The following is a 23,662-nucleotide window of genomic DNA, read 5'->3' as shown; positions in this document are numbered from 1 at the left end:
GAATTGAATAGAAGAACAATAGTAATTGTATTAATACTCGAGGTACAGCAGAGCTCCACACCTTAATCTATGGTGTGTAGAAACTCCACCGTTGAAAATACATAAGAACAAGGTCTAGGCATGGCCGTGAGGCCAGCCCCATGATCTAAGAACTAGACGTCCCCAGATGATCCTAAGATCTAAATTGATCAAAAGATGTAAATACAATAGCAAAAGGTCCTATTTATAGAGAACTAGTAGCTTAGGGTTTACAAATATGAGTAAATGACGTAAAAATCCACTTTCTGGTCCACATGGTGTGTGTTTGGGCTGAGCATTGAAGCTTCTATGTGTAGAGACTTTTCTTGGAGTTAAACGCCAGCTTTTGTGCCAGTTTGGGCGTTTAACTCCCATTTTTGTGCCAGTTCCGGTGTTTAACACCGGGCAGTCTTGAGCTGATTTGGAACGCCAGTTTGGGCCATCAAATCTCGGGAAAAGTATGGACTATTATATATTACTGGAAATCCCAGGATGTCTACTTTCCACCGCAATTAAAAGCGCGCCAATTGAGCTTTTGTAGCTCCAAAAAATCCACTTCGAGTGCAGGAAGGTCAAAATCCAACAGCATCTGCTGTCCTTTTTCAGCCTCTGAATCAGATTTTTGCTCAGGTCCCTCAATTTCAGCCAGAAAATTCTTGAAATCACAGAAAAACACACAAACTCATAGTAAAGTCCAGAAAAGTGAATTTTAAATAAAAACTAATAAAAATATAATAAAAACTAACTAAAACATACTAAAAATATACTAAAGACAATGCCAAAAAGCGTATAAATTATCCGCTCATCAATTTGACACAGAAACACCACAAACACTTAATTAGAAAACTCTTTATGTTTAGATTTTTCTTTTTATTATTTTCATCAGTGGTGCTCAAAGCCTTTGGCATACTCTTTTATATGCACTTGGTCTCGACTCTTAGTGCTCTGTCTCAAGAATTCCTTGACATATTCACACCACAAGCATATAGCTAGAAAAACAACTCTTTGAGTGTTTAATCTTATTTGACCTTCCTAGCCATTGATGCTCAGAGCCTTGGACCTGGCTCTCTATTTTCTTTTTTTTCTTCTTGCTGTCTATTTTGCTTCAAGGATTAATTTCTTGTTTAATTTAGAGAATCCATAATACTTCTCTAAATTGCTATGCTTCAGAACTTAACACTCTCAACTTCAGTATCAATTATGCACTATTCATTTTATACATTTAAAATCACAGATAATACCACCACGTCAAAGTAAACAAGACAACTCAGAATATATAATTCAAGTCTCGTGCATTTTTCTACTTCTGTTCTTTTTTCTTTTGATTTTCCAAGCTCAGTGAGCAATACATGAGGCATTTTTAAAATAAACATAAAATACTAAATTATTTAACTGAACTAGAAAGACTAAAGATACTACTAATAATCATGCAAAGGCTTTAAACAAATAACAGAAAACAAGAAATAAGGAAAATAGAAGATAAGAAACTCAACCACCTCAGTCATGGTGGCCACTCCTTCCCGGATATCCTCTCCAAGCTCCAAATTCGCGCCCCAACTCATCCATATCTCACCTCTGGCTCTACTGTTCCTCCACTAGCTTCTAGAGAAGGGCAGAATAGCCCCCATGATCGATCCTCAACTGATCAATAGATGATGTCAGCTGCCCAATAGATGTTGTCAGCTGATTACAATAATCCAGTGGAGGAAAATAGTATCCCTGAGGTATCTCAGGCTGCTTTGGCTGAGGAGGAGGAACTGGATCTTGAGGGGGTTCTCGGGCATACTCCTTCGCGTACTCCATACCTCTCCAAGTGATCGGCCTATCAATGTCAATAGGGGTGTCTCGATCAATGCGAACTCGAGCAGCCTCACACATGCAAAAGATATGGTAGGGGAAGGCCAATTTAGTAGAAGTGGAGGCCTTCGTGGCAATGCTATACAACTCTTAAGGGATCACAGGATGCACCTCCACCTCATTACCAAGCATGATGCAGTAAATCATCATAGCTCGGTCAATAGTAACCTCGGACCGGTTACTCGTAGGAATGATTGAGCACTGAATAAACTCCAATCAGCCCAAGCAACTAGCTTAAGATCATGGCTACCCAAATGGTATGGTTGCCCTTTAGCATCCCTCCTCTACTGTGATCCGGAGAGGCATCTATCAGTGAGAATTTGGTCCAACCTCTAATCACTGTTGACCCTCCTAGTGTAAGAGTGAGTGTCATGTCTGGATGGCAGCAGCTAAAGTATATCCTTCACCCTCTTTGGATCGAACTGTAAGATCCTCCCTTGGACCATAGTGTGCCAGTTCTTCGGGTCGGTGTTCACACCCTTGACATGCTTGTAAGTCACCCAAGCATTAGTGTAGAACTCCCTGACTATCAGAATACCAACATTAGTCACGGGATTGCACAGAACTCCCCAACCCCTCCTCAGTATCTGCTCTTGAATTTCTGGATATTCATCCGGTTGCAAGTCAAATTTTACCTCTGGGATCACCTTCTTTTTGCTCACTATCTCATTAAAGTGATCTTCGTGTGTCTTGGAGCTAAACCGGTTCACATCAAATGGGCCAGTTGTGGGAGCCTTTTTCTTTCTCTTTCTAGAAGAGGATTCTCTAATTTTTGGTGCCAGATGGATGATGATAAAAATAGAGAAGTGGAGCGCCCCAACACCAAAAATAGATGATGATAAAAATAGAGAAGGGGAATTTGAGAAATGAAAAAGGGAGAAGAAAGTGGAATAGGGAGTGGATGTTAGGTCAAAGAAAGAAAGGGACTTGGGAAGGATTAGTAAGAGAAGGGAATAGTGTGATGTTGATGAGGGTGTGGTGAAAGAGTAAAAAGAAGTGGTATTTATAGATGTGGATAAGGGACATAGTTAAAATGGAGGGAAGGGAATGTATGATTTTGGAAATAATGAAGGAGAAAGATGCGAAGGTGAGTTGTTGGGGGTTGGTATATGCAGAAGGGATTTGGAGTAAATGGGGAGAATGGGGTAACAGTAAGAGGGAGATGGGAATGGGGATGGGAAAGTGGGTAAAGGGGGAAAGAGGGAGTAGGGTTTGTGCGTGGTATGGTCAAATGGGGGTGGGACCCACTACTAGGTTTACCGTTTTCAATGTTCAAACTCTTTCTTCAAAATCCATTTTTGCGTTGCTGGCGCTAAATGCCAGCTTCGGCGTTTAGCGCCGCAGTGTGTCAAGTCTTGTGCCAATTTGGGTGTTAAACGCCCGTCCTGGCCTTTAACACCACTGAAATATTCCAAATTTTCTTTTAAGGGATGAGATGTTCACGCATACTGATAAACTCCAATTTTGTGGTTTATCTTGTGCTTAATTTGGGAAATTTTATCACCTTTTCTCACATTTATTCAATGAAATAGCATAGTTTTGTGAATTACTCCTAATTTGTGCTTAAGAGTAAAAACATGCTTTTTAGGCCCTAAAATTGCTAATTTTAATTTACTTGAATTCCATTCGATGCCTTGATATGTTTGTTAAGTGATTTCAAGATTAAAATACAAAGATTGGGTTGAAGGAATGAAGAAAAAGCATGCAAAAATGGAGAATTTATGAAGAAATGAGGATTTGCTGAACTGAAGGCCACGCGCACGCGTCACCCCACGCGTACGCTGAGATGCAGATTCGCCATCGATGCATACGCGTCACCCCATGCATACGCGTGACCAGGAAAGTTGTCAAGCGATGCATACGCCTAACCCATGCGTACACGTGACAAGCTACACGTGACCAACTTAAGGCCAATACGCTAGGGGCGATTTTTGAGCCCAAGGAGGCCCAAATCCAACTCATTTCTGATGCTTTTGAACCCAAGGATGGCAAGGGAATGAAAGGGGGAGACTCATAGTGTAGTTTTCATCATGTTGTAGGGTAGAATTCTAGAGAGAGAAGCTCTCCCATCTCTCTAGAATTTAGGGTAGTTTAGGTTAAAATTCTCTTAGATCCACTTTAATTCTTGTTTCTAGTTCAATTCTCTTTACATTTTATTGTGCTATTGTCTTAATCTTCTTAGATTTTCTTGTTACTTTCCTTATTTTGCTCCTTTTTATGTTCATGAACCTTTGTTGGATTTACTTCTCCTTTAATGCAATTTCATGTTTCCATGTCCTCTTATGTTTATCTTCATTGTTATTGTTGTTTTCTTGTTCATGTTAGTTATGGATTTCATTAATTCTTGCATTTTGTGATGTTTACTTTTATTGCACTCTAGGTGTTTGATAAAATATTTTCTCTAGTTTTTTAGTAGTTTTCTCTACTCTTGGCCTAGGCTAAGGGAATTGAGTGACCTTGAGTCATTGGGTCTCAATGAGTTGGTGATTTAAGAACACTTAGTGGTCAATTTGATAACCATTGACTCTTGCCTACTACTAAGTTAATTAGTAGCTAGGTTAGGACTTATGGATTGATGTTGATCAAGCTTATTTGGCGTACTTAATGCATTGAAGTAAACATTATACTTACTTCAAGCATAGACGTAAACTAAATGGGTTGATCCCTCATAATTATCAACATATGGTTTGTAGACAAGGATGGTGATCTTAATCACCTATGTCTAGCCAAGAGTTCTTTTCCTTTCTTTTATTAGTTAATTTTCATTTAATTTCTTGTTACTTATTTTTCTTCTCAGTTATAAATCAAACCCCTTTATTCCTTCATAACCAATAATTGGTCACTTCATTGCAATTCTTTGTGAGACGACTCGAGGTTTGAATACTTCGGTTAATTTTCAATGGGGTTTGTACTTGTGACAACCAAACAATTTAAATTTGATTGAGAGTTATTAGTTGGTTGGGAACTATACTTACAATGAAGTTCTTATTTCTATAGAGAAAATTCTAGACCGACAATAATTCACGTATCACATACGCGCACAGGTTCACGCGTACGCGTGCCTTGAGATCTTTCTCCCATGCTAAACGCCGCTCCTGGCATTTAGCCCCACGGAGATAGTGGGCTCTTCTTGTAATGCGTGCACTTCGGGGCTAAATGCCTAGCCTGGCCTTTAGTGCCGCCCAAACAAAATTCTCCCCTCGAAATTTGTGCCTTCTGGCGCCGCGGCACCCGAATCCATTTTTCTCCTGGGTCTTCTGTTTTTCCTTCTGATTCCTCCTATTCCTATTTTAAACACTTTGCATGACCAAAACGCATGTAAAGTAAAGAAAAACTGCAATTAACTATAATAATTAAATTTAAACTAGAATAACTGTGAAATCAAATGATACGGATTATTTGGTTGCCTCTCAACAAGCGCTTCTTTAACGTCATTAGCTTGACATTCAGATCTGCTTAGTCGAGGGTTGATCATAATGTTTCAACTCTTTACCTCTTACTATGAATCATTTTTCTGTGTTCTCATGGATTAACTTTAGTGGTGATCTTCTTATTTCTCCATCCCTTGGGTACCTTCTTCTTGGAAACTTCTTCCTTGTTGGATGATGCATACACAACACCAAACTTAGGTTTGATGTCAGGGGAAATTGTATTGATTCCCACCAAAGGAAGCTTGAGCTACAAACTTTGTTTTACCTCATTAAGGGATTCTTGGAGACTTAGATTCGTGAATTCATTCTTGATGCACTTAGCTTCTTCCCTTGAGTGTTGTAAGGATCTAAGAACCTTAAAGATCAAAAGCTCCTCATGCACCCTCAGAACAAATTTACCTTTTTTCACATCAATCAGAGCTCTCCCAGTAGCTAGGAATGGTCTTTGCAGGATATTGGAGGCGTTTTCATCCTCTCCCATGTCGAGTATGACAAAGTCTGCTAGGAGGAAGAATTTTCCCACCTTGACCAAGACATTCTCCTCTATTCCATGTGCATGTTTCAAAGACATATCTGCCATTTGTAATGATATCCTTGTAGGTTGTACCTCTTTGATTTGCAGCTCTTTCATCACAGACAAGGGCTTTATGTTGATATTTACACCCAGATCACATAAGACTTTGTTAAAGATTGTGCTCCCAATGGTGCATGGAATCTGAAAGCTTCTTAGATCTGGCATCTTTCGTGGCAATTTACTCTGAATTATTGTACTACATTCCTTAGTAAGGACTACAGTTTAATCTCCCTTTAGGGTCTTCTTCTTTCAGGGAGGTCAGAATCCAACAGCATCAGCAGTCCTTTTTCAGCCTAAATCAGATTTTTGCTCAGATCCCTCAATTTCAGCCAGAAAATACCTGAAATCACAGAAAAACACACAAACTCATAGTAAAGTTCAAAAATATGAATTTTGCATGAAAACTAATAAAAACATACTAAAAAGTAGCTAGAACCTACTAAAAACTACCTAAAAACAATGCCAAAAAGCGTATAAATTATCCACTCATCACAACACGAAACTTAAATTGTTGCTTGTTTCCAAGAAACTGAAAATCAAATAGGATAAAAAGAAGAGAATATACTATAAATTCCAAAATATCAATGAAGCTTAGTTCTAATTAGATGTACGGGACTAGTAGCTTTTTGCTTCTGAACAGTTTTGGCATCTCACTTTATCCTTTGAAGTTTAGAATGATTGGCATCTATAGGAACTCAGAATTCAGATAGTGTTATTGAAGATCATGACTTTAACCACTCAATCTCAAGCTTTTCACTTGGACCTGCATGCCACAAGCACATGGTTAGGGACAGCTTGATTTAGCCGCTTAGGCCTGCATTTATTTCCTTGGGCCCTCCTATCCATTGATGCTCAAAGCCTTGGATCCTTTTTACCCTTGCCTTTTGGTTTTAAGGGCTATTGGCTTTTTTTGCTTGCTTTTTCTTTTTCTTTTATTTTTTTCTTTTGTTTTTCTTTTGTTTTTTTTTATTTTTTTTTTCGCAAGCTTTTTATTCACTGTTTTTTCTTGCTTCAAGAATCAATTTCATGATTTTTCAGATTATCAATAACATTTCTCTTTGTTCATCATTCTTTCAAGAGCCAACAATTTTAACATTCATAAACAACAAGATCAAAAATATGCACTGTTCAAGCATTCATTCAGAAAACAAAAAGTATTGCCACCACATCAATATAATTAAACTAATTTTAAGGATGAATTCGAAACTCATGTACTTCTTGTTCTTTTGTATTAGAAACATTTTTCATTTAAGAGAGGTGAAAGATTCATGGAATTATTCATAGCCTTAAGACATAGTTACTAAATACTAACGATCATATAGTAAAGACTCAAAACATAGACAAACATATAGCATAAAACCAAAAAACAGAGAGATAAGAACAAGAAAGTTAAGGAATGAATCCACCTTAGTGAGGGTGGCACCTTCTTCTTGAAGGACCAATGGTGTTCTTGAGCACCTCTATGTCTCTTCCTTGCCTCTGTTGCTTGATCCCTAGTGATTTTGGTGCTCCTATCCTTAGTTGCTCCCAATAATTGTATGGAGGAAAATGTATCCCTTGAGGTATCTCAGGGATTTCTTGATGAGGGAATTTCTCATGCTCTTGTTGAGGTCCATGAGTGGGCTCTCTTGATGTGCAGTCAAATGCTATACTACTGAGCTATGGACCCTTGAGATGAATATCTCCATCTCCCATGACTCGGATGTGGAAACTTTTGTCTTTCCTTTCCTCTTTCTAGAGGTTTCTCCAGCCTTAGATGCCATAAATGGTTATGAAAAAACAAAAAGCTATGCTTTTACCATACTAAACTTAGAATGTTGCTCGCCCTCGAGCAAAAGAAGAAAGAATAGAAGAAGAAGAAGAAGAAGAAGATATGGAGAAGAAGGAGAGAGGTGTGGGTTTCGGTCAAGGGGGAGAAGAGAGGGTAGTGTTGTGTGAGAATGAAAAAGAGAGGAGTGGGGTAGGTGGGGATCCTGTGGGGTCCACAGATCCTGAGGTGATCCTGTGGGGTCCACAGATCTTGAGGTGTCAACTTCCTCCCCAATCATGATACTATGGATCATGATGGCCCGATCCACAGTCATTTCAGATCAGTTGCTAGTAGGAATGATGGAGCGTTGGATGAACTCCAACCATCCTCTAGCCACAGGCTTAAGGTCCGGCCTTCTCAATTGAACTGGATTGCCTCTTGAGTCTCTTTTCCATTGAGCTTCTTCCACAAATATGTCTATGAGGACTTGGTCCAACCTTTGATCAAAGTTGACCCTTCTAGTATAGGGGCGTGCGTTTTCTTGCATCATTGGCAAGTGGAACGCGAACCTTACATTTTCTAAACTGAAATCTAAGTATTTCCCCCGAACCATTGTAAGCCAATTCTTTGGATTCAGGTTCATACTTTGATCATGGTTCCTAGTGATCCATGCATTGGCATAGAACTCTTGAACCATTAAGATTCTAACTTGTTGAATGGGGTTGGTGAGAACTTTCCAACCTCTTCTTTGGATCTCATATCGGATCTCCGGATACTCATTTTTCTTGAGCGTGAAAAGGACCTCAGGGATCACCTTCTTGGCCACAACTTCATAGAAGTGGTCTTGATAGACCTTTGAGATGAATCTCTCCATCTCTCATGACTCGGAGGTGTAAGCTTTTGCCTTTACTTTCCTCTTTCTAAAGGTTTCTCCTGCCTTAGGTGCCATAAATGGTTATGGAAAAACAAAAAGTAATGCTTTTACCACACCAAACTTAAAAGGTTTGCTCATCCTTGAGCAAAAGAAGAAAGAAAGAAGGGGAAGAAGGAGAAAATGGAGGAGATGGGGGGAGATAGGTGGATCGGCCAAGAGGGGGAAAGGTATTTGTGTTGTGTGAATATGAAGGAGTAGTGAAGGGTTTATATAGGGGTGAGGGGAGGGTTGGGTTTTGGTCATTAGGGTTGGGTTTTGGGAAGGAAGAGTGTTTGAATTTTTAAAGTGAGGTAGGTGGGGTTTTTGGGGAAGAGGTATGGAGGTGATTGGTGAAGAGAATATAGGGAAGAGGATATGATTTGATTGGTAAGTGAGAGAGAGAGATGGGTAGGGTAGGTGGGGATCCTGTGGGGTCCACAGATCCTGAGGGGTCAAGGATTTATCATCCCTGCTCCTATTAGGCGTGTAAACGCCCTTATAGTGCAATCCTGGCGTTTAATGCCAGATTGCTGCTTGTTTCTGGCGTTAAACGCCAGCTTTTATTCCTTTCCTGGTCTTAAACGCCTGGCTGCAACCTGTTTCTGGCGTTTAACGCCAGATTGTAGCCTGTTTCTGGTGTTTAACGCCAGTCTGGTGCTTGTTTCTGGCGTTTAACGCCCAAAATGCTGCCAGACTGGGTGTTAAATGCCCATTCTGCTACCCTTACTAGCGTTTAAATGCCAGTGAGTTTCTCCTCCAGGGTGTGCTGTTTTTAATGCTATTTTTATTTTTCTTTAATTTTTGCAATTATTTTTGTGACTCTACATGATCATCAACCTAAAAAAAGAAATTAACATAGATAAATAAAATTGGGTTACCTCCCAATAAGCGCTTATTTAATGTCAATAGCTTGACAGTGGACTCTCATGGAGCCTCACAAATGTTTAGAGCATTATTAGAACCTCCCAACACCAAACTTAGAGTTTGAATGTGGGGGTTCAACATCAAACTTAGAGTTTGGTTGTGGCCTCCCAACACCAAACTTAGAGTTTGACTGTGGGGGCTTTGTTTGACTCTACACTTAGAGAAGCTTTTCTTGCTTCCTCTCCATGGTTACAGAGGGAGATCCTTGAGTTTTAAACACAAGGTGGTCCTCATTCAATTGAAGGATCAACTCTCTTCTGTCCACATCAATAACAGCTTTTGCTGTGGCTAGGAAGGGTCTTCCAAGGATGATGGATTCATCCTCATCCTTCCCAGTGTCTAGGATTATGAAATCAGCAGGGATGTAAAGACCTTTGACCTTTACTAGCACATCCTCTACTTGTCCATAAGCCTTTTTCATGGATTTGTCTGCCAACTCTCTTGAGAATTTGGTAGCCTGTACCTCAAAAATTCCCAGTTTCTCCATTATAGAGAGTGGCATTAAGTTTATGTCTGACCCCAGGTCACACAGAGCCTTCTCAAAGGTCATGGTGCCTATGATACAGGGAATTAGAAATTTACCAGGATCCTATTTCTTTTGAGGTAATGTCTGCCTAACTAAGTCATTCTGTTCATTAATGAGCAATGGAGGTTCATCCTCCCGAGTCTCATTACCAAATAACTTGGCATTTAGCTTTATGATTGCTCCAAGGTATTTAGCAACTTGCTCTTCAGTGATATCTTTATCCTCCTCAGAGGAAGAATATTCATCAGAGCTCATGAATGGCAGAAGTAGGTTCAATGGAAACTCTATGGTCTCTGTATGAGCCTAAGATTCCTTTGGTTCTGATAAAGCATTATTTTATGATTTATATTGTGTTTAATTGTGTGGTTTTATCAAAGTCTTCACCCACTTATTCATATGATTTGCATGTATTTACAATTCCTTCCTGAAAATGTTCTATGATTGAAAACTTGCTTCATAAAGATCTTTTAATTGTATATTTTTAGTCTCCTTTATACCATTCGATGTCGTGATCTGTGTGTTAAGTGTTTTAGGCTTCATAGGGCAGGAATGGCTTAGAGAATGGAGAGGAAGCTTGCAAAAATGGAAGGAACACTAGAAATTGAGGAGATGACCAGCGAGAAGTGACGCGGGCGCATGGCTCACGCGGCCGCGCGAAATGGAGAAATTCACAGTGACGCGAATGCGTACCTGACACGAACGCGTGGATTGGAAGCTGCACGGGTGATGCGAATGCGTGGACGACGCGCACGCGTGGCACAGAAAATGTTGAGTGACGTGAACGCGTGGATGACGCGGTCACATGACGTGCGCGATCTGCAGAATTATAGAAGTCGCTGGCATAGATTATGGGCCATGTTTTAACCCAGTTTTCGGCCCATAAACACAGATTAGAGTCAGGGAACATGCAGAGACGAGGGGACAATATTCATTCGGCATAATTGTTAGTTTTTGGATCTGATTTTACTCCTCCTCTAGGTTTTCTCTCTACACATTCATAGTTCTTAGGATTTGGTTTTTATTGCTTTTTGGCTTGGGATATTGAGAAGAGTTATTACCTCCGCAAGACTTCATCACTCTAGTTTGTTCTCTTTACTTGTTGCTTACTCGTTCATATCCTTAATTTGTTCTGAGTTACAATTGGATTATTTTTAGAATTTATTAATACAGGAACCATTTTTATTTTTAATTGATCTTTTTTATTATTGTCTATCATGTCTTTCCTTATTCCTTATTTTTATTTTGTGAGATTTACATCCATGATGAGTGAGTAGTTCTCTAACTTGATTGGGAGTTGATTGAAAGGAGACCTTTGAGTTGGAATGCTCAAGAGTAAAATTGTAATTGGGTTTATTATTGGATGGCTCTCTAGTCACTGACACTAATCCTTCCCAAGGGAGAGGATTAGAACTTGTGAATAGGAGTAGACTTCCAACTTACTTGACTCTCCTTTACCTAGTAAAGGATAACTAAGTAGAACAACTTTCAATTATCAATTGATCTTGGGAAGACTCCAACAAGGATAGAACTTCCGATTAATCTACTCCCGGTCAAGATTTTTATTTAAATTACATCAACTCTCTAATTTAATTTCCCATTTATCAAACTCAAAACCATTTTGGAAAACCTCTGATTAATAAGATAGCACATCTTCCTGCAACTCGTTGGGAGACGACCTGGGATTCATACTCCCAGTATTTTAATTCTAATTTTGTGACAACCCTTCTAAATTGATAAGTAGATTTTTTTTGGTTAAGAACTGTACTTGCAACGTATCACTTATATTAATTTTTAATTTGTCAATTTCTGCTACGCCAGGTTCCTCAAAGGGGAACTCCTTATTGGTCAGTGAACGTCCCAGGAGGTCTTCCTCACTAGGAATCACTACCTTTTCACTCTCTCCAGGTTTGGCCATGTTACTCACAGTCATGGCCTTGCACTCTCTTTTAGGATTCTCTTCTGTATTGCTTGGGAGAGTACTAGGAAGAGTTTCAGTGACTCTTTTACTCAGCTGGCCCACTTGTGCCTCCAAATTTCTAATGGAGGACCTTGTTTCATTCATGAAACTTAGAGTGGCTTTAGATAGATCAGAGACTATGTTTGCTAAACTAGAGGGGCTCTGCTCAGAATTCTCTGTCTGTTGCTGAGAGGGTGATGGAAAAGGCTTGCTATTGCTAAACCTATTTCTTCCACCATTATTAAAGCCTTGTTGAGGCTTTTGTTGATCCTTCCATGAAAAATTTGGATGATTTCTCCATAAGGGATTATAGGTGTTTCTATTGGCTTCACCCATATAATTCACCTCTGCCATTGCAGGGTTCTCAGGATCATAAGCTTTCTTCTTTAGAAGATGCTTCTTTAGTACTGTTGGATGCATTTTGCAAACCATTCAGACTCTGAGAAATTATATTGACTTGTTGAGTCAACATTTTGTTCTGAGCCAATATGGCATTCAGAGCATCAATTTTAAGAACTCCCCTCATCTGAGGCGTCACATTACTCACAGGATTCCTTTCAGAAGTGTACATGAAATGGTTGTTTGCAACCATGTTAATGAGTTCCTGAGCTTCTGCAGGAATTTTTTTTAGGTGAATAGATCCACCTACAGAATGGTCCAATGACATCTTAGACAATTCAGACAGACCATCATAGAATATATCCAGGATGGTCCATTCTGAGAGCATGTCAGAAGGACACTTTTTGTTAGTTGCTTGTATCTCTCCCAAGCTTCAAAGAGGGATTCACCTTCTTTCTGTATGAAGGTTTAAACATCCACTCTAAGCTTGCTCAGCTTTTGAGGAGGAAAGAACTTGGCTAAGAAAGTCGTGACCAGCTTATCCCAAGAGTTCAGGCTATCTTTAGGTTGAGAGTCCAACCATATTCTAGCTCTGTCTCTTACAGCAAAAGGGAAAAGCATAAGCCTGTAGACCTCGGAAACAACCCCATTGGTCTTAACAGTATCACAGATCTGCAAGAATTCAGTTAAGAACTAAAAATGATCTTCTGATGGAAGTCCATAAAACTTGCAATTCTGTTGCATCAGAGAAACTAATTGAGGCTTTAGCTCAAAATTGTTTGCTCCAATTACAGGGATTGAGATGCTTCTTCCATGAAAGTTGGAATTTGGTGCAGTAAAGTCACCAAGCATCTTCCTTGCACCTCCACCATTGTTATTGGGTTCGGCCATCTCTACTTCTTTTTCGAAAATTTCAGTAAAGTCCTCTTCAGAGTCCTTTCAGGTTCAGGATCTGCTTCAACAAGAATGTCCTTGTCCTTGCTCCTGCTCATATGAAAAAGAAGAGAACAGAAAAGAAGAGGAATCCTCTATGTCACAGTATAGAGATTCCTTTATGTGAGTAGAAGAGAAGAAGAATAAGAATGAAGAGGGAAGAAGAAGAATTTGAACACAGAGAAAGAAGAGAGGGTTCGAATTATGAGTAGAAGAGAAGTGTTAGTAGATAAATAAATAGAAAGAGAAGAGAGGAAGAGAATTCGAATTTTAATTTTAAGAAAAGAAAATTATTTTTGTTTTTATTTTAATTTAAAGTTAAAATTCGAATATTAAGAAAAGGGATAAAATAAAAATTGAAATTTGAAACAATTAGTTAATTAGAAAGATTTTTGAAAAAGAGGAAGGTGATTTTCAAAAAATAGAGAGAGAAAAGTAGTTAGGTTTTAAAAAAAATAAGAAATAGTAAAACAAACAAAAAGTCAATTAGTTAATTGAAAAAGATTTGAAAATCAATTTTGAAAAGATAAGAAGTTAGAAAAGATTTTTGAAATTGATTTTGAAAAAGATATGATTTAAAAGATATGATTAAAAAGAAATGATTGAAATTTATTTTGAAAAAGATTTGATTTTTAAAATGACTTGACTAACAAGAAACTAAAAGATATGATTCTAGAATTTAAAGGTTGAACCTTTCTTAACAAGAAAGTAACAAACTTAAAATTTTTGAACAAATCACATTAATTGTTAGTAAAGTTTTTGAAAATTTGAAATGAAATTAAGAAAAAGATTTTGAAAAACAAATTTTTTAAAAATTTTTGAAAAATAATAAAAAAATGAAAAAGATTTTATTTTTGAAAAAGGTTTGAAAAGATAAGATTTTTAAAATTGAAATCTTGACTTGACTAACAAGAAACAACTTATTTTAAAATTTTTTGACTAAGTCAACCCAAATATTTCGAAATTTATGAGAGAAATAAGGAAAAGATATTTTTTGGTTTTTGAATTTTTAATGAAGAGAGAGAAAAAAACTAAATGACTCAAAATATAAAAATTATGAATCAAAACACATGATGCATGCAAGAACACTATGAATGTTAAGATGAACACCAAGAACACTTTGAAGATCATGATGAACATCAAGAACTTATTTTTGAAAAATTTTCAAGAAGAGAAAAATATGCAAGACACCAAACTTAGAGATTTTTCATGTTTAGACACTATGAAAACAAGAATGCATATGAAAAACAAGAAAAAACTCAAAACTTGAAAATGAAAAGATCAAATAAAGAAAATCATCAAGAACAACTTGAAGATCATGAAGAAAACATGCATGAATTTTTCGAAAATTTTTAGAAAATTAAAAAGATGCAATTGACACCAAAGTTAGAATGTGACACTAGACTCAAACAAGAAACATAAAATATTTTTGGTTTTATGATTTTATAATTTTTTTTGGATTTTTCGAAAATTAATTTCTTTGGAAAAACAAAAAAGAAGAAAAAAAATTTGAAAGATTTTTGAAAACTTTTTGAAAATAAAATAATGGTTAAAACAAGAAGAAAATTACCTAATCTGAGCAACAAGATGAACCGTTAGTTGTCCAAACTCGAACAATCCCCGGCAACGACGCCAAAAACTTGGTGCACGAAATTGTGATCTCAATAGCGCCAACAACTTGGTACGCACAATTGTAATATCACTCTTTTTCACAACTTCGCACAACTAACCAGCAAGTGCACTGGGTCGTCCAAGTAATAAACCTTACGTGAGTAAGGGTCGATCCCATGGAGATTGTCGGCTTGAAGCAAGCTATGGTCATCTTGTAAATCTCAGTCAGGTGGATTCAAATGGTTATAGAGTTTTGATAATTAAAAGATAAATAAACATAAAATAAAGATAGAGATACTTATGTAATTCATTGGTGGGAATTTCAGATAAGCGTATGGAGATGAGTTGTTCCTTTTAAATCTCTACTTTTCTACTGCCTTCATCCAATCCTTCATACTCCTTTCCATGGCAAGCTGTATGTTGGATGTCACCGTTGTCAATGGCTACTTTCCGTCCTCTCAGTGAAAATTGTCCTTTTACGGTTTATGTACGGCTAATCAACTGTCGGATTTCTCGTCTCGGATGAAAAATACCATGCATAGAGATCGTATGGCTAATCATCTGTTGGTTCTCAATCGTGTAGGAATAGGATTTACTATCCTTTTGCGTCTGTCACCACGCCCTACAGTCGCGAGTTTGAAGCTCGTCACAGTCATCCCATCCTAGATCCTACTCGGAATACCACAGACAAGGTTAAGACTTTCCGGATCTCAAGAATGCTGCCAATGGATTCTAGCTTATACCACGAAGACTCTAATCTCAGATTCAGATGCCCCATTTTCAGAGGAGAGTCGACGTGAATCGTTGATTAGAAAACCAAGAGATATACATTCAAGCTTGTTTTCATGTAGAACAGAAGTGGTTGTCAATCACGCGTTCATAAGTGAGAATGGTGATGAGTGTCACATAATCATCACATTTATCACGTTCTTGTGTGTGAATTAATATCTTAGAATAAAGATAAGCATGAATTGAATAGAAAACAGTAGTACTTTGCATTAATACTAGAGGAACAGCAGAGCTCCACACCTTAATCTATGGTGTGTAGAAACTCCACCGTTGAAAATACATAATTGATGAAGGTCCAGGCATGGCCATGAGGCCAGCCCCCAATACATGATCAAAGGATCAAAATATAATCCAAAGATGTCTAATACAATAGTAAAAAGTTCTATTTATACTAAACTAGTTACTAGGATTACAGAAATGAGTAAATGATGCAGAAATCCACTTCCGGGCCCACTTGGTGTATGCTTGGGTTGAGCATTGAAGCTTTCACGTGTAGAGGTCTTTCTTGGAGTTAAACGCCAGTTTGTAACTTGTTTCTGGCGTTTAACTCTGCTTTGCAACTTGTTTCTGGGGTTTAACGCCAGAATAGGGCAAAAAGCTCGCGTTAAATACTAGTTTGCGTCATCTAAACTCGAGTAAAGTATGGACTATTATATATTGCTGGAAAGCCCTAGAAGTTTACTTTCCGACGCAGTTGAGAGCGCGCCATTTGAACTTCTATAGCTCCAAAAATTCCATTTCGAGTGCAGGGAGGTCAGAATCCAACAGCATCAGCAGTCCTTTGTCAACCTCTGAATCAGATTTTTGCTCAGGTCCCTCAATTTCAGCCAAAAAATACTTGAAATCACAGAAAAATACACAAACTCATAGTAAATTCCAGAAATGTGAATTTTGCATACAGACTAATAAAAATATACTAAAAACTAACTAAATCATACTAAAAACTATGCAAAAACAATGCCAAAAAACATATAAATTATCCGCTCATCACAAATCCATAACAAGAATGCAAAATCCTCATTAAAAAAACAAAGTTAAAATACAAACTATTCTCAAAATGAACGAGACACCAAATTACTCCACCCAAAAATTCTCAACTTCAATTTGACTCTGCTCCATCTTATAATCACATTATAAACATGCTAATCATGATACAATTTGACATACCGATCTCTAACTAAAAGGCAATGATGAGAAACACCGAAGTTATAGGGGAAAAAGAAAAACCTAAAATGATAGAAGCTCGAGCTAGCGAGATAAGGTCGAGGAGCCAACCGCGGGTGTCTTTAGCGACGGGGGAGGGGACGGAGGAGCTGAACCTAACAAGGTTGGCCATTCTATCAGTTTCGCGGGTTGATTCCGTTAACGGCGGAGAGAAGAAGGAGTCCGTTGACGGAGAGGGGAAAGCTAGGTTTAACTAAGGGAGTTCTTCGATTTGAAGTTAAACTAGGTTTCTTTGGTTTGTGTGTTGTGAATGGAGTTCGAGCAAATACTATGTTTAACTAAAAGTTATCGATGGAAAATTTTAAATTACAGACGGATTTTTCGTCTGTAATAATTTAATAAAAGTAGTATTTTTGTCTATTTAATTAAAGACGAATTTTCTGTCTATAATTATTTCTCACGAAAAAAATTAATTTTTTCGACAGAATTATCGACGGATTCTCTTTTTCGTCTGTAATTTATGCTTATTCATTTTTTTCTAACAAAAAATTTTTCTGAAATTCCGTCTGTATTTCCGTGGAATAAAATTCGTCGGAAATATCCGTCTCTAATAACTAGTTTTCTAGTAGTGTATAACCAATATTATTATCATTCAATATATTATTTGGATCAATTCTAATACTTGAATATCTAAAAACAGATTTTTAACATATAAATAATATTTTTTAAATTACATAAATCTTTTAATATAAACAATTTAATATTTTCTGGACAAAAAAAATTAAAAATAAGATTAATATTTCTTTTAAGAATGATTTTTAACAAAATTATAAATACATAATAAAAATTTAGAGTACATTCATAATAAAAAAAATTCAATATTAAATTAATAGTGTAAATTTTTTAAGTGAACAATTAACAATCATAATACACTGTATTATAGATATATGTAACATAGTATATTAGAAATAATTGAAAGTTTACTAAGTATGAATTAAAGCTTTTAAAAAATTATAATTTATACCCACTAATAATATTATGGTTCTATCTATTACTTGGATTTGGACCAATTTTAGTATTATTATTATGAGTATCTGAATGTTTAAAAGCAAATTTATTATTGGCATGAGATTAATGTATTTTTAAAATCTATATATTAATGTATTCAATAATATTAATAAGAGATGAGATGAGATGAGAAGAGAAAAATGGGTAAGAGATAAAAGATAACAGGTGAAAGTTACGCTAAGGTGGCCAAATAGAGTAATGAAAGTTTTTCAGAGATGAATAAGATGAATAACTGATGTCTTAGAAAGGGTAATACTGAAAAGAAATCTTGGATACCAAACTATGTATTATCATTATATTTTTGTATATAAATACATGTTAACTAATTTTAATGATTAATTTTAGTGCATAAATAATATTTTTGTGTCTATATTATCTTTTATTTTAAGAGCAATGCTAGGGGGCCAGCAACTTTTGTGATTGGTAGCCAGCAAATAACCATCAATGATGATTTAATGGTGTGAGATTGGTGTGAGATTTCATCCAATGACTCACATTTCTCTGCTGGTTACATGCTGGCCAAAATTCAACAAAACTGCTGGCCCCCTAGACTTTTCCTTATTTTAATTCTCAACCAAAGAAATTTGAATCTCTAAATTTTAAATTTGTACTTTAGAGGGTAAAGTGTGATCTTTTATCTTTGAATGTTTTCTCTCTCATATTTATTCTTGATCTTACCTATAAAATAAATGATGAGAAATCATAATTTATTCTCTAAAATAAAATTCAAACTTTAGAAAATCCAAATTCCAACCAAAGAGATGGATAAAAACTAAAAAGAGAATATTAGCTCCTTTTTTGCCTAATTAATTGACCTACAATATAGTTGACTTGAACGCATTAATCAGGAGCATTTTACATACATACTATTTGTCGGCATTCATTTATATCTTACATTTTCATAGTTTTGTTCCTTATTTTAATTCGCACCGTGTTTTAATAACACAATTCAACTCCAAAAATTACTTCCTTATAAACTCTATAAATTAGGGGAATCTTATCATCTTAGCATCCACTAATTCATCCTTTGATAGCCTGCCACTTGATACATTGCTACTCCAGGAAGAATAAATATAATCCTCCCCATGGCTCCAGTTGCTAAAAGGTAGTTTCCAGGCCTATTCTTATAGATTATATCTGTAGGTTGATATTTTGACAAGAAAATACAAAAAACAAAAAGTAAAATAAAGGCTTGAATAGGAAAATGATTTATAGTTAGTATTTGAATTAGATAATCCCCCTCCCTCTCCTTTCTCTATTACTCTAACTCCAGCTCTCCAAGATTTACAATTATATGTACTCTTAAGTTGGGATTTCGAAGTAGAAGAATAGATATTATTGTGGATTTTTAATTGTGACACTGTTACATCCTAAGTCCTTGGTCTTACACATTTTGTTTAAAAAGAAAGAAAAATGTTTATTCAGTAATACTTGTTTTCAATTTTTTTTATATTCATTTAATTTTATTTTTATAACATTTTAATTTTGACAATGCTATCCTTGAATATATTTAATTTTGTCTTATATTTTAGATAGAGTTAATGTTTAAGAATAATTTTGACAAAAATTTAACATATTAAAAATAAAATTAAAGATAAAAAGTATTTTTACAAAATATTATTTTATTTTAAATTCGTCTTTCATAAAAATCTTATGTCATTTAATTGTTTATAATTATATATAAACGTTGCAGGTTAGAGGGTAAGGTGGCAATAATCACAGGAGGTGCCGGGGCCATTGGTGCAACCACCGCAAAACTATTCCTTCAACACGGAGCTAAGGTGATCATCGCAGATGTCCAAGACGAACTGGGTATCTCTCTCTGCAAATCCCTCATCACCAAAGACGGTGCCGCTAATAACAACAACAACATCGACTACGTTCACTGTGACGTGACCTCCGAACAAGACGTCAAAAACGCGGTCGATTTGGCTGTTTCCAAATACGGCCACCTTGACATCATGTATAACAATGCCGGCACCGCCGGTGACAATATCAAGCGCCCGATGGAGAACTCCACCGTCGAAGACTTCAAGAGAATCTTCGATGTCAACGTCTTAGGGGCTTTCTTGGGCGCCAAGCATGCCGCGAGGGTCATGGTGAAGGCACAGAGGGGAGGCGTTATCCTCTTCACGACGAGCATTACTTCTGTGATCGGAGGCCAGGCAAAACCGGCTTACAGCGCATCGAAGCACGCCTTGGTGGGGCTGATGAAAGATCTTTGCGTGGAACTTGGGCAGCATGGGATTAGAGCGAATTGCATTGCTCCGGGGGGGATTGCGACGCCAATGCTGAACGGTTGGTTGAAGATGGAGAGGGAGGGGACAGAGGAGATCCTGCAGTCGGTGGGGGTGCTGAAAGGTGGAGTGGTTAAGGAGGAAGACGTGGCAGAGGCGGCGGTTTATTTGAGCAGCGACGAGGGGAGGTTCATAAGTGGAGTTAACCTTGTGGTGGATGGGGGTTATAGCTCAACCAATGGCTCATTCGCTATGATAGCGAACGTTCTCAAAAACATCCAAACCACCAATTGCATTGATGCCTAAGCCTATTAGCTAACAATATATTCTGTTTTGTGAGTAATGAGTGTGTGTTCTAATAATATCCAATCACTCCATAAGTTTTTATAGTTTCTTTTTATACGTGATCGAATGTGTTCTTATAGTTTAAAAATGTTTGTAATTGTTGTCCAATTTGTAGTTAACTTAGTTACGTGGATCGGACTAAATTAATTGCAAAATTATGACAACTGCAAGGTTGGATGGTCTCTCTAAATTACAGAAAATGAATATGTTGTAGTCTATAATGTGAGTTTATGCTATAATTTTTGTGTGTACTCTTTTAACGGTTACCGTAGTTTTTCCTCTATGGGATGGTAGGTAGCAATACATGTAAGGTGCGTTTTACAGTGACTACCATTTTAGTGGCTATGGTGGCACACACGATGGAGCTGAGGTTATGGTTGTCACAGAAGAGATGGACCTTCTTAGCGATTTTGTCCGTCGCCGTCGACGTCGTGCACTACTGCTGCACTGAAGAACTTCTACTAATGTTTCAGATAATTTCAAAATCAAATTAATAAGTTAATAAAGCAAATGGTTTATTTCTTTATATAATAAAATAATTGAAAACCCAAATTAGTTATAATAAGCTTATTTAAGAATTAATCACAAAGGTTATAATGTTAGCATCAACAGTTAATTGCTTACCATTTGTCATTGCATTATTGCTTATATAGTAAACTTATAGCCATGGTAATGGTAGTCATATTATCCATAGCCATTCTAGAACTGGCCTACTTGTAACCAGATAAAGTGGTATGGTAAGGGACATGGTGTATTCCTTATCCATAAGCTCTCTATATATAATTATATATAGAACTAGCTTAGTGATAAATGGACTAGCTAGGGAATTTGGCAACAAAGTCCAACTCAACATTGGATAAGGCAACTGAAGCTCAAGAGGTAAATAAAGTAGTGATGCAACATTACCATTTGTTGAGAGATGGGGAATATCAGGAATCCTCTAGCTGAACGAACAAAAGAGGCTTCAAGATTATATAGAAATAACTTTTCATTCTTAGACAATTGTAATATTTAGTTCTTAAATCCTTGTTCCTTTGACCTTTTTAGTTTATCAATTTAGAACATTGTTATAATAAGCTGCTAGCTTGTTGAAAATAATGTAGAATATTACAAATCATAAGTCAATAATACACATGGACTCTGTTAAGCTGGAGCCATATTATTGAAGTATTATTTCTTCAACATGCACTCTATTACAAATTTAACACATCACTTTTAGACATCTTTACGATAAAACTGATTCATAAAAACTAAAAGTGATGTGTTGTATGCTTACATTTGCACCAAAATTTTTCAAAATCTAAGTGTCTTGTGGATACTGAAACATGTGAAAGGAGGGGTTAACAATGCTGAAGCCACCGTCAACTAGCAAGTTCTGTCCACTGACATACCTGGAATCATCGCTAGCAAAATAAAGCGCAGCATTGGCCACGTCATCAGTTTTAAGGGTAACACCTTTAAGATTCGCGAGCGAGTTCATCACATTCTCAAGCTCCTCATCGTTCACCCCGACGAACTTGGTAGCCAAAGGAGTCGCAAGAGCGTAAGGCGACAAGCAATTCACTCTGATCCCAAACTGTCCGAGCTCCACCGCCGCATTCTTGGTCAGCCCAACCACCGCGTGCTTAGCACAGCAGTAGGCGTGGGAGGCGGCGCCGCCCACGTACGAGCTGACGCTAGCCATGGAGATTATGCTGCCGCCTCCGGCCTTGATCATGGGCTGCGAGGCATGCTTGATCCCCAAGAAAACTCCGGTTACGTTGACGCTGAGGACGCGCTCGAAATCGGCCTTGTGGTTGTCGATTATTCGGGCCTTGTTGGGGTCTGCTATGCCGGCGTTGTTGAACATGATGTCTAGCTTGCCGTATGCTTCGACGGCGGTGTTGACGGCGCGCTTGATTTGGTCCTCGTCGGTGACGTCGCAGTGGACGAAGGTGCATGTGGATGGTCCTATGGATTGGACAACCGCGTGGCCCAGTTCGTCTTGGACATCTGCAATGACTACTTTGGCTCCGTGCTCTGCGAATATTTCCGCCGTGCGTTTGCCTATTCCGCTTGCTCCTCCAGTTATTAATGCCACTTTTCCTTCAAGCCTGCACATGACAAAGGTTCATACTGTCCGGTACAAGAGAAGTAACCTCTTTTTTGTTTCCTGATTAAAAATTTAGTTATTACTTAATTATTAATATTTAAAAATATAAAATAAAATATTTTATTAAATTAATNAGTCATGTGTTTTTATTTTGTTTTTAACAAATGATTAAAATTTCTATAAATTATCATTATAAAAATATATATGTGAACTTCCTCGTTAGTTTGATCTAAGAACCCACGCACGAGTCAACTCAACATTCCAAGGTCAAACACTTCCACATGCCACTCTATGATAGGAGTGTACATGACCCGGTGAAGACTCAATCCGACCGCGAATATTTTAAGAGTTAATTTAGTGTGATTTTATCGGGTCTAAAATTGGATAAAGATTTTAAAAATAGATTCGGTTATTATTTTGGATCAGGTCCGGGCCATAACTTGGATCACTCGAATTCGGTCCAGTGGCCCACTCATCATACACAATTAATATTTTGTGTTATTAGTGATGGATGATGGCTATTCTTACGTGAAATTTAAATATTGTAAATATTAATATTTTGTGTTATTAGTTATTATAAGATTATAAGTTAATGTTTTATGTTTAAAATGCATAAAACTTTAGACTAATGTATAATATTGTGTTATTTATATTGATTTAAATATTTGGTGTTATTAGACAATATTAGTATTCTTTATAGTTATGCTTTAATTTTAAAGAAGGGTTAGTTCTTGTTATATTTTTTTTAATGAATTTTACTATGTAAATTGTGAAATAATAGTTGAAAATTAGGTGATTTTTACATATTAAAGACTCAATTTTTACCAGGTTTTTACAAGATGCGTAGATTTCATCGGATTTAGAATCAGGTTAAGGTCTAAAAATTAGACCCGATCTATATTTTGAGTCGGGTTTGAGTTAAGCCAAACTCAGTATAGTCTGGTTCATGTACACTCCTACTTTATAATTACTCCCATGTAGCCTGTCTTTTTTATATAGTTATCTAAACTAAATTGGGATTAAACTATTAGTTCACTGATTTAATTTGATTTAACGGATGAGTTATTGGTTAAATAGTTAACTTATTTTTATATAAATAAAAATATAAAATAATCAAAAAATTAAAATATATTT

General features: G+C 36.8%; 2 protein-coding genes and 1 non-coding gene across 3 annotated transcripts in view; 2 read left to right on the top strand and 1 right to left on the bottom strand.

The window, feature by feature from the left end:
* The first annotated feature begins 12,675 nt into the window (after positions 1-12,675).
* LOC127740370 (small nucleolar RNA R71) lies at positions 12,676-12,778 on the top strand. Its single transcript, XR_008001047.1, has one exon. It is a non-coding gene; the product is annotated as a small nucleolar RNA R71 (small nucleolar RNA).
* A 6,109-nt stretch (positions 12,779-18,887) lies between these two features.
* LOC107494065 (momilactone A synthase) lies at positions 18,888-20,397 on the top strand. The gene is made up of 2 exons (XM_016115096.2): positions 18,888-18,959; positions 19,548-20,397. Exons 1-2 carry the CDS (start codon positions 18,940-18,942, stop codon positions 20,395-20,397), a joined length of 870 nt encoding a protein of 289 aa, XP_015970582.1. The 5' UTR covers positions 18,888-18,939.
* Positions 20,398-21,579: 1,182 nt separating this feature from the next.
* LOC107494058 (secoisolariciresinol dehydrogenase-like) overlaps positions 21,580-23,662 on the bottom strand; it is a 6,198-nt gene continuing 4,115 nt past the window's right edge. Inside the window, exon 2 of the mRNA XM_016115090.3 lies at positions 21,580-22,529. Within this exon, the coding sequence (XP_015970576.1) occupies positions 21,737-22,529 (793 nt within the window). The 3' untranslated portion in view covers positions 21,580-21,736. The remainder of the gene's footprint in view (positions 22,530-23,662) is intronic.

The sequence above is a fragment of the Arachis duranensis genome, chromosome 6 (assembly GCF_000817695.3).
Source record: "Arachis duranensis cultivar V14167 chromosome 6, aradu.V14167.gnm2.J7QH, whole genome shotgun sequence".
NCBI classification, from domain to species: Eukaryota; Viridiplantae; Streptophyta; class Magnoliopsida; order Fabales; family Fabaceae; genus Arachis; species Arachis duranensis.
This window is presented reverse-complemented; position numbering and strand designations above follow the sequence as displayed.

Bases quoted from the DNA above. Each gene is read 5' to 3' on its own strand.
- LOC107494065 (XM_016115096.2), top strand. From the start codon at position 18,940: ATGGCTCCAGTTGCTAAAAG. The intron at 18,960-19,547 runs GTAGTTTCCAGG...TAAACGTTGCAG, and splicing joins ATGGCTCCAGTTGCTAAAAG to GTTAGAGGGTAAGGTGGCAA.